This window comes from Meles meles, chromosome 2 (genome assembly GCF_922984935.1).
Source record: "Meles meles chromosome 2, mMelMel3.1 paternal haplotype, whole genome shotgun sequence".
Taxonomy (NCBI): Eukaryota; Metazoa; Chordata; class Mammalia; order Carnivora; family Mustelidae; genus Meles; species Meles meles.
In genome coordinates, this window is record NC_060067.1 from 97,840,311 (window position 1) to 97,858,178 (window position 17,868).

General features: G+C 36.9%; 1 protein-coding gene across 50 annotated transcripts in view; it reads right to left on the reverse strand.

Annotated features, from left to right (window-relative positions):
• Window positions 1–17,868, reverse strand: part of ANK2 (ankyrin 2) — a 337,670-nt gene that overhangs the window by 28,586 nt on the left and 291,216 nt on the right. For 46 of the 50 annotated variants that reach the window (XM_045997625.1, XM_045997636.1, XM_045997637.1 and 43 more), the window contains 9 exons: window positions 17,005–17,159; window positions 14,567–14,778; window positions 14,062–14,266; window positions 11,559–11,655; window positions 9,183–9,411; window positions 8,262–8,387; window positions 5,636–5,758; window positions 3,654–3,686; window positions 1,718–1,739 (listed from right to left, as the gene is read on the reverse strand). In XM_045997625.1, coding sequence (XP_045853581.1) covers window positions 1,718–1,739; window positions 3,654–3,686; window positions 5,636–5,758; window positions 8,262–8,387; window positions 9,183–9,411; window positions 11,559–11,655; window positions 14,062–14,266; window positions 14,567–14,778; window positions 17,005–17,159 — 1,202 coding nt within the window. The remainder of the gene's footprint in view (window positions 1–1,717; window positions 1,740–3,653; window positions 3,687–5,635; window positions 5,759–8,261; window positions 8,388–9,182; window positions 9,412–11,558; window positions 11,656–14,061; window positions 14,267–14,566; window positions 14,779–17,004; window positions 17,160–17,868) is intronic. The other 4 variants (XM_045997664.1, XM_045997626.1, XM_045997653.1 and 1 more) reach the window with 1 other exon arrangement.

Genomic DNA, 17,868 nt, shown 5'->3' on the forward strand with positions numbered 1-17,868 from the left:
AAACTTTAAAAAATATTCACAACACTTAGGAGTCATTTAGGAGAATCTGTGGCATTATAGCAATATAGTAGCTTTTCCCCTTTTCTTTTTTAAATAACTGAGCCAGGGGGATGTATTAAACTTGAATTTCTACTAGCTAGTGTTCAAGAGACAAAGGAAAGGGCCATTTAAATAGACACAGTAGTCCTGAAGAAGAAAGTGGGTAATAAAATCTCTTTTTTAAAAAAAGGAATTAATTAAAGCAACAATAATGTCACTTTTTTAACAAATAAGAGTCTTTTCTTGAGAGAATCGGTATTTGTTGAGGAGGTAATACTCTGTAACTATGCATATATATATTAAAATAATTTATATTAATACAAATTTATTCAAGTACAAACCAAATGAAAACATCCAGAACTTCAAGTAATCTAGTCCTGAATGATGATTTAACATAAGAGCAAAGAAACTCTCAATTAAAAGCATTCTGGGGCTGCCTGAGTGCCTCAGTCCATTGAGAGGCTGCCTTCTGCTTCAGGTAATGATCCTGGAGTCCTGGGATTGAGCCCTGCTTTGGGCTCCCTGCTAAGCAGAGAGCCCGCTTCTCCCTCTGTCCTTCACCCCCTGCTCCTGCTCTCTCTTAAATAAATAAATCTGAAAGAAAAAAAAAAAAAGCATCCTAGTAATTTACATTGTACTAGGTCTTCAAAACAAATAAACAAAAAAAGCCCCAGATCATTGTATAGGGCCAGATGACCATATTAAATGTGCTTCTAAGTTTTCTCCTTTTGGGAATAGCAACCTGAAATTCAGCAAATCAAAATGAACTTTTAAATGAATAAAAAAATAAAACTTAGTATTTTTTTTCCTAAACTCTTTGGGGGCATAGAAGCAAGAAAGAAACCTGAAAATTTTAACTTCTTCCACACAAGAAACCAGTCACCAGAAATAGGCCCCAAAACTAAAATGTTAATTAATTGTTACAAACCCAGAATGAGTTCTAAGATAGCTCCCTTAAGGTCTATAAAAACCAGTTCTCTCTGTACTAAATTATGTTTGGGATTTGCATCATTATTTAAAATTAGCCCTATAATGGCACAATGTTGTGATTAGAAATTTCATCCAGGAGGTTTTGATTTTTGCATTCTTGGTTTGTTTTTTTGTTTTTGTTTTCCAGAAAGTTTCACAGAAGTCTGTTAGACCTCTGCCCTAAAGAAGTCCATTACACTTCACCACAGTAAGAGGGCAAGGTGGTGGGGTGGGGGAGGCTGAGCTTTAGCTGAGAACTATTAAGACAGTATCACTTTCACAGGTGTAGCCTACAAAAATAACGAGAGCTCTCCCGAAGTCAGTGTTGCTTAATATAAAAAGTGATACTGTCATGTCAGTGCTTAAAAAAAAAAATGAGATGACAATGTTATGCTAACAAAAGGACAAAAACGGTAGGGTGGGTTTCTAAACAAGCGTAACAGCAATAGCAGGGGTAACGGGTATCAAAAGAAAGTGAATGCTTAGATGAATAATCATTGCATTTTATGCTAATTAGCTCACAAATTAGATATTTTTTGTAATTTAACTGGCCAAGCTGCTTCTCTAAATATACATTAATGATTAATAAGGACAATATAAAAATATAATTATTATAGTGGTTAGTAATGGCATCTAGCTGCATTTTAATTCATGCTTCTCTTTAGTGTAGCCAGCTTTCAAACAAACTCAATTTTATTTAAAATCTTACTTTTTTCTGATGTCATATCGATCTGAAAGAAAACATACATAAATTGAATGGTTACAAACTGCATCTGGTTTCCCCTGATGTGCAAATAAGCTCCTATTCGTGACCACACCCATGGGGAGGTAACAGAAGCTAGAGAAGGTCAAAGTAATTTGCTACAGTTCTTCCTGAGAGTCTCCTTGATTCTCATCCTAACTTTGAAAAAACAAATCTCCTTTCTAGACTTTATAGGTGGAAAGCATTTTTTAATGTGTTATTTCCAGCAAGATAGGATCGAGGGTGCGTTTGATGTTAGAAACACATCTGTATGAGGGGAAAGGCCAGGAAAAGAGTGAGGGGGTGGGGGGCGGTTAAACAGTGTCAATTTAGTTGAGAAAAAGACAGAAATAACGAACAGCATGCCAGGGGAATACATTCTACAGGAGTTTCATTGTCATTAATTACAAGCCAAGATTCCAAATCCTGAAAAGAATACAAACTGGATCTATTGTCCTGCACAACTCCTGAAAAATACTCAATAGAACAATCATAAACCTAATGCAAGAAACTCACTTAAATATAGCAAAAAATGGTTTTATAATTGCACTGCTTTTCTAAGAAGGTGTGTAGGTACCATTTTGAACAGGTTTGGTAAGGGGGGCACCAAGTGCAGGAAGGAAACAGTATGTGAGACAAAGAGTGGCTGGGCAATCGAGGGAAAGGATGACATCTGTCCTGTCACAATTACTGCACATATAGTTATATACGGCAGGACAATGAGGCTATCATCTCCCCTCTTGTCCTGCTCCGCTGCCAGGGCAGGAGTCAAAAGTAAATTCAGCGCTATTCTCTGCACTAAAAAGGCCTTACATTTTAAGCTGGTGGGTTCAAGGGTACTTATTATATTTTTCTTTATATGTTCTTGTGTTCCAAAGCTATCAGAATAACACTAAAAAGAGAATACAAGTGCATTTGAAAATCTTTATATGCAAAATAACAATTGCATTTGTCTATCTTAGAAACAGGAACCAATATGTAAATAGGAAAGTAGACTGAATTTCCTATCATTTCTACGATGATGTTTGGGCATTCAAATCTTTATAAGGGAAACAAACACAAACGTGCCTGAACTATCAAAGAGGTCTTATTCAAATGGTTCTTTCTTCAAGGCAACCTCTTGAAGATTCGCTTTCTTCATCTCTTATAAGACAGCACAGAACTCACAGGGCAATTGTGAGGATCAGTGTTGATAAAGTACATGGAGCACTTAAAAAAGAGTCTACCTTCTAAGAAGTGCTCATTATTAGTAGAGTTCTGCATTATAATATTACAGTCTAATGGTTGAACTGCACACTCCTTAAACTTTTTAGTCTCAGTGGTTCTCAGACGTTTTGGTCTTAAGACTGGTTTACACTCCTAAAAATTACTGAGGACTTTGAAGAACTTTTATGTTTCATATATACAAGTAAATTTCTGTTTTATACATTAAAACTGAGAAAATGCTAGAACCCAAGTGCACACAAGGACCCACTCTAGAGTCAGAGTGATCATGTCATCATATGCAATGTAGCCTCTGGAAATCTCCTCTATAGCTTGTGGAGATATGGGAGGCAAAAAACAAATAATGTCTTAGTAATATTAGGGGGAAAAAAAAGTTTTGACCTCCAGGTATCGCCAAAACAACCTCTGAGAACTGAAATCATGGCTTGGCCTTCAGGAGTCAGTAGAGAAACATAAATTACTGCACAGAGACAGGGTAACACTTTACAGGGAAAGCTTTACTATTCCTTGAATTCAGTCCATGAGATGAGAAAACAGAGGCTCAGAGAGGTTACCTAAAACTGTGACCCTTCAGTTACTAAAACTGTATAACCCTTCTAAGAACAAAGGTTAACTACGTGCTCTTATTAGCGGTTATAGCAAATACAGCCATCAACAAGTGACAATGTCATACAATTACCTCTTCTTCCTGTTCTTGATCTGACTCTGATTCCTTGCGGCCCCAAGATGCCATGCAAGATGGAAAAAAGAGAGCAGGAAGAGTAGAGAGTATTTAGAAGAGAAGATTAAATACACTGCCAACAAACATCAACAGGCAAGCATATAGTCAGCATACTCTTGTTTTTTCTTCCAACAGTTTATAGAAGACAGGCACAAAAATTTAAAAGGATTGATTTAAATATGAAGTCTATAGATTCAAGAAGCAAAAAAACCAAAGTCATAAGTACACTAATTTATTAGGCAAAATAACTAAAATTACAAATACACTTATTTCAGATACTAGGTTACTAGAGCCTTAAAGCTTGCTTTGCTAATGGATTTGATGCGTATGTCTGGAGAAGTGATGGTATATCCCAGTCATTACAGATACTGGCTGAAAATGTTAAAGGCCACAAATAAGCATATGGTGAAAATATTTCAAATACACAGGCAATATTTAGGAGTTCTATTATAATAAAGAACTACTCAATTCTAAAGTTTATCTGAAGTGTATACAATGTTTGGCATTGTTTTCCTTTTCATTTTGAGATGTTTGGCATTGTTTTCCTTTTCGTTTTGAGTTACGAACTGGAAAGCTGTCCTGGACCATCATGGCATTAATGATATGTTTCAACTTAGAAATACAGTGTAATAATAGAGTAAATGCTTTTATAGAACACTGAAAGTTCACTGAAACCAGAGACAAAGCTCATTCATCTGTATATGTCACTCAGGTGGGCTGCCCACAGTATATATTTTGTTGTGCTTCTCATCGGGCATTCCTCTTTGGTGACTCACAAATCTACAAACCCCAAAGTACATTTTCCATCACTGGAGTGAAATGAGATTATGTTCATTTGGGTGGATATACCTATTGCTGTATTCCAATTACTGGAGTAACACATATGTTTACATCTACAGAGAATATTTCATTTTTATCATACAATGAGAACGTTCAATGTTAAACTATGATGCTATGAGGTTTTCTCTATGTGTCTGATCTCAATTTACAAGAATAATTGGTTAAGAAAAATAGACCATGGTGGGTAAAAAGAAGTGTTGAACATGCTTTGTTTTGTGGAGTCAAGATTTAGGGTTTTAAATATATTTCTACATCTCCCCAGGTCTTACCTGCCATTATTTGTCCCCCTCCCCCCAACCTCTAGTACACACACTGACAACCTGTACAGCCCCCTATAGACCACCATGGAGGGGGGCAGTGGGGAGAATGGAGTTTCCCATTGAAAAGATATTTGTTAAAATTTTTTTAAGTAATAAAAATTAAGTTATCCCCAACATTTCATTTGTTCAGTTGTTGTCTTCAACTTGATCAGAGTAAGCTAGGGATTCTGTAATGGTGAGCAGTCTGAATAGAAAGTAATATCTGGTAAGGAGAATTTGGATCAGGAATTGATGAATTGCTCCTTTTCAACAATGTTTCAAATCTATCTCTTGTAACATGGGAGCATTTTGTACATTAATCATGTTAAAAAATAGTTGAAAAATTAGTTTGATACCCCCAAATATTATGGATTACATAAAACTCATGAGGTTGCTCTGAATTTAATAATATATAATCTACCTGTGAATTGGCAGTGAACAGAAGATAATGGACTCATAGTACATTGCTAGGGCCAAATGGACTAGTGTCATCCCAGAAGGGCACATAAAAACAATGAAGACAAAGCCAATTTATTTTTAAAAATTAGTCCCAAATCTTAAATTCATATTTTCTCTTTCCTAGCCAATATTTATTTATAAAAAATTTCCATCAGAGCAAATTTAATGCCAAATAAAGGAGAGCTACTTTTTTTCCTTAAATGGAAAATCAAAAATTTGACAGGGAATCAAAAATGATTGCTCTACGTGCTTGCACTCAGTGCTTTTGTTTGACTTATTTTAAAGGATTTGAAAATTAAATCCTATAGAGACTGAATTGCACTACAACAAATTTGACAATACCTTTGTATAAATCGGCAGGGTGATGTTTAAGTTGCAAATAGCTTGATGCACCAGACCTCTTGTGGATTTTGGCTCTTTCATAAATGATAGTCGCCCGCAAGGTTCCTGAGTTGTGTCACGTACCTTGAACAAGAAAAGGCATGCGTACTTCACCCACATATGATATGTGCTATTTATTTTAATTAGATGATACTCAAAAGAATGAGGAAAAAATAAATTCATTTGATAATGCCAAAGATTTAGAGGTGTTCCTTTCTCTATTTCTATATTCATTTAGAATGATTTTTTAAAGAATCATTCAGCTTTTAAAAAATTGTGGTAAAAGATATAGACCATAAAATTTATCATTTCCATTTTTACACTTAGCATTTTTAAGTGTTCAATTTAGGGGCATTAAGCACATTTACAAACTTGTGCAATCATCAAATCTCTACTATGCAGAATTTGTCCTCATCTCAAACACAAACTCTGTACCCATTAAATGATAGCTCTCCATACTTCTCTTCTGCCACCCTGAGTCACCTCTATTCTTCTTTCTGTCTCTAAATCTGCCTCTTCCAGGTACCCTGAATGGATAGAGTTATACAATGTTTCTTCCTTCTGAGTCTGGGTTATTTTACTTAGCATAAGATTTTCAAGCTTTAACCTGTTGCAACATATATCAGAATTTCATTCTTTAAAAGAATTGTGTTAAAATAGATGTAACATAAAACTGATCATTTCTACCATTTTTACATGCACAGTGCAATAGCAATAAGTACATTCACACAGTTGTACAACCATCAACACCATTCATCTTCGGAACTTCTTCATCTTCACAAACTGAAACTCTGTTTCCATTAAACAAGAACTTTCCATTCCTCCCTTCCCTCAACCCTGGCAACCACCCTCAATTTTCTGACTCTAGGCCTTTGACCTCTCTAGGCACCATATAAGTGGAAACAGAGTATTTGTCTTTTGTGTCTGTTAATTTCACTTAGCATATATCCTCAAGGCTCATCCCTGTTACAGCATGTATCAAAATATCTTTCTTTGTTAAGGCTCAATAATAGTCCATTGTACCTATAGACCATATTTTAACCATTCACCTGTCAATGGATATTTACAATGTTTCCACCTTTTGGCTACTGTGAATAATGCTCTTATGAACACTGGGATGCCAAGTAACTGTTTGAGTCCCTGCTTTCAGTTCCTTTGGGTATCTACCTAGAAGTGGAACTGCTGGATCATATTCTAACCTAGGTTTAAATTTTTGAGGAATCATCATACTGTTTTCCACAGTGGCTGCATCATTTTGTATTCCTACCAGCAAGGATCAGGGTCCCAATTTCTCCACATCCTTGTTAACATGTATTTGCCATTTCATTTTATTTCATTTATATATTTATTTTTTAACAACTGCCATCCAAATGGGTACAAAGTATCTCATTTGTGATTTGAATCTGAATTTCCTTAATCTGTTGAGCATCTTTTCATATGCTTATTGGTCATCTGTTTGCCTTCATTGAAGAAATGTCTAAGTCCTTTGCTCATTTCTGTATTTGGTTGTTTATAGAATGACTTTTGCACCTCAACAATATCAAGTATTAGCTTAATTATACAGCCATTTGAGTTAAATGGATCCATTACCCCTCAGCAGTTATAGTTTAGTGCAGTGATTTCTAAGAACCTATCTTTAATCATGTAAAACATTCAAACCAGAAATGGCACAACAAAGGACTCAATAGAGACCTTGGGAAAGCTTCATAGACTAACAATTTTAAAGAGATTTACTGACATATCCTTGGAAAATCATAAGGGATTAAAATGAGTCATTGCTAACAAACTGGGAATTTGTAGTCTGAAGTCATTGCAGTAAAAAACTGTTGGAAACCAGTCTCCATCTTGTGAGAGTTGAGCATTAGGACTTCTAGATCAGTGAAATAAACAGTGAAGCAAGGGAAAAAAATGAAGAGCTGGAGAAATAGAGCACAGTGTTATTACTCGCTTTGCATTTTGCCATCACATATTTTTGTCCCTTTTTATAACTGGACTCTAGAATGAAATATGTATATATCGCTGCCAAACTCCTAACTTGGATTAATTCTTAAACAGAGAAAACAAATTCACGGTGTACTGAATCGTCTCCATAAATGTTTGTTGGATGAATTTGTGAAAATATATCCAGTTCACAGTTCTATCTGGGATAGTCTTTACTAGATCAAGTAAGATCCTGGGTTCCTTCAGAGCTTTTATTACAAAGTATTGTCACTCAGAACTCTCTTGGTCTCCACAAGAAATTCATACGTTTTTAAAATTTAAGAATAAATACTTAAAAGAGATGATAGCAAAAAAGGAAAGAGACTTTCTGTAAAATTTGGAAAAAATGTAGCCAGTTTTTCTAATCCATGAATTGGCTATTTGTCTTAATTCTCAGCCTTGAACACTATCTATAAGTAAAAATTAAGGTTGAATTTGAACTTCAAAAATAAAAATGGTTGGCCCTATAGGACTTTAAAATTTCACAGATATGGTTTTAAAAAATTACTTCAATGACTGAAAAGCAAATATTATCTCCTTCTAAAGGAAATTAAATCCTCATTTGATCTTAAGTAAAATGTATTAGAAAAGGACATGTATATACTACCTTGACAAAGAGAGGAAGTCGGTTTTCTTTGAAGGCAAAAAAACTGAAGATATGATGTTGGCCACTCTTGGTTAATGGCACCAGATTGCCAAAACAATCCACATAGATGGGTTTTCCTTCTAGCACCTGGTAAGAATAGACAAAAATAACACAGGACATAAGAGCTATAATTATTACTTGTTATTTACATTAAAAAGTGGTGGCACTACTTGGTACATCAAAATTCTTAAAATATACATACATAATCTTTAAATTACTGACTGGCATTTTGTCTTATCTGCGACAAAGCACGTGCTAATACTCTCTCTTCTTACTGGTACGGGAATCTTCAAACACATGGTGGCATTTAATGTTAATGTTTTCATTTCTAACATTTCTAACTTTTCATGTTACCCACCCCACCCCCCAAAACTGGTATCTCTTTGAGTCCTAAATTTAAATTTCTGATTGGGTAGTTTTTGATACTGTAATGAGTTAGGTTACTTGACCTCAATATCCAAAGGCCCACAGAAAGAAAATTCTGAAATACAAATAAGTAATATAGAAAGCCCTGGATTTGATACATTCACATTTATACAAAGGATATGCTTCCTGACTGTTTTTTCAAGTATTAAAAATAATAAAAGCAACAAGGAAAGATAAAGATACCTAAACTATTATAGTAACTTACATACTTTACCAGTAACTTGTAATTTGTTCCAAGATAACTTTATGAGAATCCCTTACCTCCTCACATACACTATATATCCCTATATCCAACTGAAAAATGGCAGATTTTGGACCTTGACCTACTAACTGATCAAAGTGTGGACTGGTCTTTTTTTTCTTATGGCTCTATTTATTAAATACTATTTTAAATATAATCTATTAGTAAGGGCATAAACAACAGGTTAACATAAATTATTTTTATAAATACAGTACCTCTACATCCCTGCTTCTGGCCACCTCAGCAAAGTTTTCTTGTTGTTCTAGGGTCTTATCCACTTTATCATCAGTCATGCAGAAACATCTTAACCTGGCTTCAATGGGGTCATGTGATTTGGCAAACACAACAAATTTGGCCATATACGGTACACAGATAATTTCCCTATACACTTGTGATGCGAAGGTAACCGATTCCTGGATTTGTCGACAATCTATCAGCCAGAACCTACAAAATGGAATAAGGTCAGTTATCTGAAATTTAAAGTACACCAATTGAATAAGAAAACAACAGTCCCCTCATTATGATCAAAATAGTCATTAAATGTTTCTCGGAAAAAGAAGGGAGAGAGGGAGAGGAGAGAAACTAAAGGAAAGACAAAGTGAAAGAAGGAAAGGTAGAAGGATAGATGGGAAGAAAGAAGGGAGTGTGGGGAAAAGAGAAAGATTAGGTGTTTAAGATCAACGAACAAATGCTGTATTTATAATTTTCTTCCTTGGAGGATCTTCTGAGTATTGAGTCTTCTGAACTTTACCTCGGAGCTTTAGAAACTTCTAGCATGTAAGCTCAGTGTCAGACATGACAAGGATCTCACAGTATTGAGAGTTTCTATTTTTCCTTGATTCCCTCTCCTATTCTTTATTTCATTTCCTGAAAAACTTTCCAGTAAAATCTACCCAGCTTTTCTTCATTCTTTTCCAACAACCTCTCCAGTCACCAAGGTGAAATAATCCCATTTTTTAAAAATTGCTTTTGCTCCGGAACTTCTAAACATTGCTGAACATAATCCCTAGAAGAAATCATCAGTTTTGTGACCAATTTATGAGTTCTAGCCTCAGCTAAGTCTGTGACTTGCCTGGCAACTTTTTCCTCAGATATTATTTTATTCAGTTTAGTAACTTTGCTAAACCTTTAGGACATTCCTTGAGCTCTTGCCTCACCTGAGACCCTATAAAAGGTAACTTCACTGAGAAAGCAGAGGCCACAGTGGACATCTTTTCAATTTGGTATGTATACACACTTTCAAAGGTTGGTTCACACCCTCTTGGCTCTGAAACTTTTCCCCACCAATGATCACCCTCCCTCTCTTCACTCCTTTCCCATAATCTTTCAACATTCCTGAGATTTCCTTACCGTTTTACCAATTCTCTTTTCTTCAAGTTCTTGATCCATCTCTCTTTTTTTATTGACTTTTGATACAAATATATACAAAGTTCACCATTTTAATCATTTTAAGTGTATAATTCATTGGCATGAAGTACCCTCACAATACTGACTTCTTGGTCTATCCCACGAGGCCTCCCATAAACAATGCACAATCCTGCATTATTTCTGAACTACAGAATAAATGGATCACTGTTGCTCTCCCCTTTCTTTCTGCATTCTATCTTGGCATCTTGGCTCATGTTACTCTCTCTTCCACTTTCATTCTGCCCATAAGGTTCCTACATGTCTCATGAGTCACTTCTTCTAAGCATCCTCTCTATTCCAATGCAAATACCCTCTGCTGAATTCTTTAGTACCTCTGGGGTACCGGTCATTCAAAACTTGCCACTGTCTTGCATTAGAGTGTAGAAGCCTGAGTGGCAGATCGCCCTGGCACACGGAGCCCAAGACTCAGTAGCTGAGCCTGAGCGGCTGAAACGACAAAAACGTGCCACCACACCCAGGTATGCCACGTGCTGTTACTGAGTTGTTCATGAATTTCCATTGTTTCTTATATCCTTGAATAGAAATTTAAGTTTTAACTACTCTCAACTTTAATTCTCTCATCTGCAGGATGGCCACAATATCTCCTGTTCTTTTAAGTCACACAGTTGTTGCAGTAATCAAATTAAATGGAAAAATGCTTAGCTATCCATTAATCCCAATGCAAATGGGAACCGATAGTTATCAACTGAATTAGTGTGTACATGACATAAAACTAGGTAGCTTCAGCTTTTAAAAGATGTGTGATATGTAATTGGGTAATACATGGGTAATATGTGCATGTGTTTGGATGCGTAAAAGTCACTGAAAGCTTTAAACCATTCGAGCAAGCCATGGTGGGCTTTGTGTTTTTACCATTCTGTTGGAAAAAGTAGTTCAGGCTATTTTTTGACAGCAGGAAATTTATCTTTCCTAAGACCTTTGGGACTGGAAAAATCGGTGGTGGCTGCTAAAACCAGAGTCAGGGTCACAATCCTTTCTTTTTCTTAGATTTTAATCTGACTGGTTGTCCTTTATTGTCTCATCACATTTGCTGGAGGGTCCAGTTTAAAATATGAAAGTAAATGCAGACAATGTTAAAAAGCAGACCAAAAAGAGTCAGTTCCAAAGAACATAAGAAACAAAACAAAAGACATATCAGGCTTTTCTGGGCTGCATAACCATACCTGGCAGACACATTGGTTGTAAAGGAAACACATTCATTGACAAATGTTAAGGGCGTAGTTCCTGTAATATCTTCCCATTGTGCAGGAGTGGTTCCACCTGAAATAATATGATCGTTTAAAACAATCAGGCAAAACTCCAGACTTTGAATTGTAAAATAAAGTCTTTGTGGTTCTGGCTGTGTTCACCCATGTCATCCCATCCACCCCTCAGAATGACATATCGGGAACAACATGTCTAAAAACCACATGCTAAAAAATGACACACTGAAAACAAACAGGAAATACTACCTTTAAAGGAACTTAATTTAAGGGAGGTTCTTTGAATAACTGTCTCAGATTACCTACTAAGTGTTCGACTCTCTGACTTCCTTTTTTTTTTAATGTTTCAAGTTTTTATTTAAATTCTAGATAGTTAACACATAGTGTAGTATTAGCTTCAAATGTAGAATTTAGTGATTCATCACTTACATACAACACCCAGTGCTCATCACAAGTGCCCTTCTTAATGCCCATCACCTATCTAGCCCATCCCCCAATCCCACCTCCCCTCCAGCAACCCGCAGTTTGTTCTCTATTGTTAAGATCTGACTGATATTTCGAAGCTTTTATTGTCATTGCTAGGCTTTGAAGATCATTTTAAATTGTAACAACTGATGATTTTAAAGCAACGTCTATCAACCAAGAAGTTGAATACTTTGTTAAAACAACCAAAGATCCAAATAATCTTTTGTTCCTGAACTTCGTATTTTCTGGAATTATTTTTAAGAAATAAAATTTCTTCTCAATTTGCAGTTCAAGGTTGGCAAAAAAAAAAAATTCTTGGAAAATATTAAGAGCTCAGTAATACTGCAAGGTGAGGGAACAAATGAATGAGTGCTGAAGGATGGCCTCTGTGCACAGAAAGATCACCATGGAGGCTGATATGGACTTTCATTCGACTGGGAAATTACCTTAGCATAGATAAGGATAAAATAGTCTTAAGGCACTGTAGGAGGAACGTATGTTCGCGATGAGAATAAACTGCAACACTAAAATTCCTTAAAGAAGGAAATGTGTTATCAGAGAAAGTTCATGGAAACTTATTCTAACAGGCCTCTAAAATAGGAATTCTTAGCAGAACCATATAACAGAGCAAAACACAAAAATCCGAGCACTGTGGTTAACATGTTTTTTTAATTAACAAATAAATTTAAGGACATGTTTCGTACAACCCCATCTGAGGATCTATGGCTGGAATAACTAGATTCAATGGTGTCTAGGCCCAGGTGGTATCTTCATTTGATCACTTACAAGGGCAGGTGTGTCACAGACATTTTTCAGTCTTCTTTCTTCTGCTTCCATGCCATTATGTTGCACATTATAGAAAGGTTAATCGTATATGCATGGAACAAAAGGTATGGGAATGACACCCAGGAATACTGATAACAACCACAAATGGGTAATTGGGAAAGTGAGAATGAAGCATAAGATTTCCCTTTATACTCATTGTAGTCTGTGCATTTTAAAACCTTGTCATATCATTAAACTTACGGGATAAGGTGTCAATGGTTTGCTATCTTAAGTACAGAAAGAAAAAAAAAAACACTAGTAAGAAGGGAGAATTAGAGAGCAAAATAAGGGTGAACATTCCTTTCCATATGGAGGAGAAATGAAAAAAAAAAAAAAAAAAAAGAATGCTAACAATACCTAAACAGCCAGGGATGGTGACTATTCCTATTGACAATAGTATATTTACTGAACACAATGTAGTTATTGTTAAATAGTCAGAAATTATCAGTCCAATGATGTAGTCCTGACACAGGTTATTTGTGTGGATTTTTTCCTCTCAGCATTTATGGTGATAATATTGAGCAGAAAAAAACCAGTGTTCTAGGAATGTCTTTCTACAGTGTGGTAGTTGTCCAAAAGCTACTGCAATTTCTAACTGAAAATACCAAAATTCAGTTAGTTATTAAAAACCTTTGTTTTCCCTAAGTTAGTTCAACAGATCAATGATAAAGACAAACCTATTCCTAGACAAATGTCTGAACTTCTGAGTATAATTATTCAAGATGCTATTTATTTTTCATAAAAGATGAAGTCTTACATGGAAAATATAAGATGAAGTCTTACATGAAGGTGTAAACCTTAGGCCTTGAGGTACATAAATTTGGGTTTGAATTCCAACTCTGCTGAATATTTATGGTATGATACCAGGCAAGTTACAGAACTTCTCTCAGCCTTGGTTTCCTTTTCAATGCATAGGGTTAACACTTCCTCATAGAGCCACTGTAAAGACTAAAATGCCAATGCATATAAAATGTCTAATAGTTTGGCATACAAGCTATATCTGATAAATATTAGTTCATTTTCTTTCACCTTTCACTTGCCTAGTAAATTAGAATGCTTTTCCTGAATTAATGCATTTAACCTCACAGTATCTAATGACAAAGGTAATTTAATATTTACAACAATCTGCTTCTTCTTTCAGAAGTTTCTGCTAGCAGAGTCTTATGTGACTCACCTGTTATGCTGCATAGTAACCTTAAGGTTGGTGCATCTCCCCCAAAACCATTCAACATGACATCACTTGAAGCTTTAGGGACAGGAATGGTCATGGTAATTGGCTTGTGAAATTTTCTTCTTCTAGGTTCCAAAGTGACTATAGGGCTGAAGGTAGCTTTGTTGCCTAGAATCTTCTTAACCAGCTCACTGTGCATAGGTTGAGCCTTTTCAAAAGAAAGAAAATAGCACAGTATATCAATATGTCGATATCTATGTCGAATTTCTTACTCAATGCATCACTTCTTAGCTCAGAAATCAGTCTGGGGACTTCAAATACAGCAACTGTAAGTTTAGTACTAAGCCCTCATATAACACTTTAGGAGACCTCCCATCTCGAAGGGAAGCTGTTGCTCACCTGTGGATCATTTGACACATTAACCATATATATCCCACCTGAAAAGCTGACTTTGAATCACTAGAGTAAAAATCCATGTTAGGTTAACTCGTATTCAACACAGGCATACCTGTAAGCCCACACGGATCCTCTTGGTCAGCGCCCCCTCTGGGAAGACGGCCTGCACCTGCGGCACCACGGTGCTGCTCAGCACGCCTCCCTCCGGGCCAATCAGGTTGCTGTCCTGTTTGATGCGCGATACCACCGCAAAGTACTGTGGGAAGTCACGGGTGATGATGCGGCAGATTCGCTTCTTTTCTAGGTCTTCTGGGCTATCCAGCACTGAGACAAGAAATGACCCATCTTCATACAGCAAAGATGTCCTTCCAAAACCATTCTAGCAAACTCCGGGGCACAGTTAATAGTAAACAAGCACAGACGCAAAACACTTTTTTTTTTTTTTTAAATAAGAAAATTTTTAAAAAGCAAGACTATCTATCTTAACACCAGAAAACAAAACAAAAAACAAACACAAAAAACAAACCACAAAAAAACCCCTCCAGTCTTTCAAGACCTATCAGAATTTAGTCTGCACGTTTTATTTGTCTGTGGAAACTAGGTCTTTCCAGGGCACTGTGAAAAGAAAAGCATCCAGTTCCAGAAGCAGTAGTGCAGGGACCGGCACCCTCGTAAATGAAGGGTTTTGAGGGCAAACCTGGAATGGAAACGATCTGTCCTATTCTTGCTTCACGTGAGGGAGAGGAAATGGCTTCTGGATTCCTTTTCTTCGCAAATTTCAAAGTTAGCTCAAAAACCAGTTATTGCGGTTTTAAGAAGAAATACGTCCCCTTCAGTTCTCAGGGCAAGAGTACAGGGATAAAATCTGTCCTTTAAGGGTAAGGTTTGTGTTTGTGTGTTTATTCTAGTGACATGGTTGTCTCTGAAAGAGTCAGATGTTTTAAAAAAAAAAATCAGTGATTATTTATTCAGGGTTTGAGTATCCCTCTGAAACCATTAACTTACCAAAAATATTATCTACTATCAGGAAGATAGGATAATGGGCTCTTTGTAAATTGCATTAGTGTAGATATCTAGGGCAATACGAAAATCAGACTGGCTTAAAAGGCAGAAAATTTGCACTAAGGGGATCACTGAATTTTCAGGGATCACGGAGAATTGTTTACTTTTGGAAAAGATTTGCAATCCATTCTACAGGCAGGAACAGCAACTATATTTTTCTTGACAACTGAATATAACTAGAGAGCAAAAGTCAAAAGTCCCAGGATCTGATCATGCATAACTGAAAACCGATGGACCGGCAAACACTAGCATATACATACAGAAGAACGCACTTCCAAGCACAGGGAACATAAAAATATAAAAATCTGATTCTTTGTTTTAAAACAGGTTTTATGCACCTAAGGAGAGTTACATGAGTACTCAGTGAAGGACAAGATGCCAGTGCTTGTGGCAGTGTTAATGACAGGTGTATCTCGGAAGAAAGTATCCTAAACTAAATGCAGACAAAGGAAATGGCTCCAAGAAACAGAAGCAGCTAAAAATTGCATGGAACAGCTTTATCAGGAAGAAGTCTGATCTTTTAATCCTCCTTGTAAAGGACTGACCTATGCATCTAGAGGGCATAATTTTCCATCAACCTCTTGGGTGGGGTAAACCTGGCCTCCGTTCTTATTCCACCTCAGCAGGATGCAGAAAGAAATACTAAAGCGGCTGCTGTTCAGCTACACTTACTATTCGCAAGCCACGCCTGAAGCTTCTGGCTGTAGTCTACAAGCCTGGTCAACTTGACAAATTGCCAGACCTCTTTGTATCCAGTTCTGTACTGCTTTTGGTGCTTAGGCACAGAACTTGCCCTATTTGTGTAGTTACTTAAAGTGGAACCATGGGGTGCCTGGGTGGCTCAGTCGGTGAAGCATGTGCCTTCAGCTCAAGTCATGATCCTACAGTCCTGGGATCGACTCCACATAGGGGGTTCCCTGCCCCCCACATAGGGAGTCTGCTTCTTCCTCTGCCTCTGCTCACTACTCGTTCGTTCTCTCTCTCTCTCAAATAAATAAATAAATCTTTTTTAAAAAAACAAAGTGAAACCCATCTCCTGGTATTACGACTGGAACTTCATTTTTGCGCAACCTAAGGAGGCCAGACAATGAGCCAATTCCCTTCAGTCACACTGAGATATTTCAACCTGTGGCTAGATGGCCCAAGCTGGATTTGGGATTTACAGAGATCAAAGTCCCAATGGGGGAAAAAAAAATTCTTAACTCTATGTGTAGGTGTGTATATGAAATTCTACCCTGGCTGATGCCTTGCTTGAAGTACATGTAGAAGTTTGAGTGAACTTAATTTTCGTATCTCCTTAATAAAAAGTTTTAAAAGGAAATCATATTATCCTCTAATGCACTAAAATAACACAAAGACCACACATACCCAAGCCCGCTTCCCCTCCCCGCCCCACACACATACACACCACCCTAGGTCATCAGAAAGAAACAGGTCATTTTAATTCTTCCTCTTTAGAATTCTTTTAAAACCCTTAATACGAAGTACCTTCATCCATGCCATTAAGGATTTCATTCAACTCATCTTCAGTGTATTCACAGTAATGCTCTTTCCAGCTGTCCCCGTTCTCACTGCGCAGGACCACCAGTTCCCGCTCCTTTCCTCGAAGGGCAGCAAAATGGGGGATCTCCACGATCACAGGCCTGACATAGCAAGGCAGAACATTCAGTGTGGACAAAAGCTGACCAACAGCAAGACAAGCACCTTGACTCTGTCTGTTGCAAAGTGACCTGGAATTGTTCTCTTTCTCGGCACGGGGCATAGCAGGCTGTCCTCCAGAGCCCACTGGCTAGGAGATGGTCACACAGTAGCACTCCACCTCGGGGGCACCAATCCTTAGGGACATGCTGCTACCTTAAGCCAAATAATGTTTCCCTGTGAGTGCATGTGGCATTCTGGAACTTCTCCTTTGATCAATGTAAGTATAACACATTTAACCAAAAGAAATGTGCATGCATATCCATGATGTGTGCCAATCTCCTAAAACATTTTCTACAAGGTGCAGATGACAAAATGGTTTGAGAAGGAAAATGGCTCAAATGGTGCATAATTTGATGTGTTGTAAACGAAAAGATGTCAGGAAAGTTAACTACTCAGGAACTAAAGAGACATGCACTCATGGTTTTTTGCTTATTTTTTTTTTTCATTCAAGGGAACAATAGGCATGTGTACACAGTGTGGCCCTAACTGAGCACCTCAGCAGACAGCCCAGTTGTGTCCCATGCCTATTAGACTCAGGATCCAGAACATGCACAGCCCTGAAGTTTTTTTAGGTCACATTCACTTTCAAAATTTATAGAGGCTTTTGATTTTTCAGTCCAGGTTGCTTTGATACAGACTTTGAATTTATTA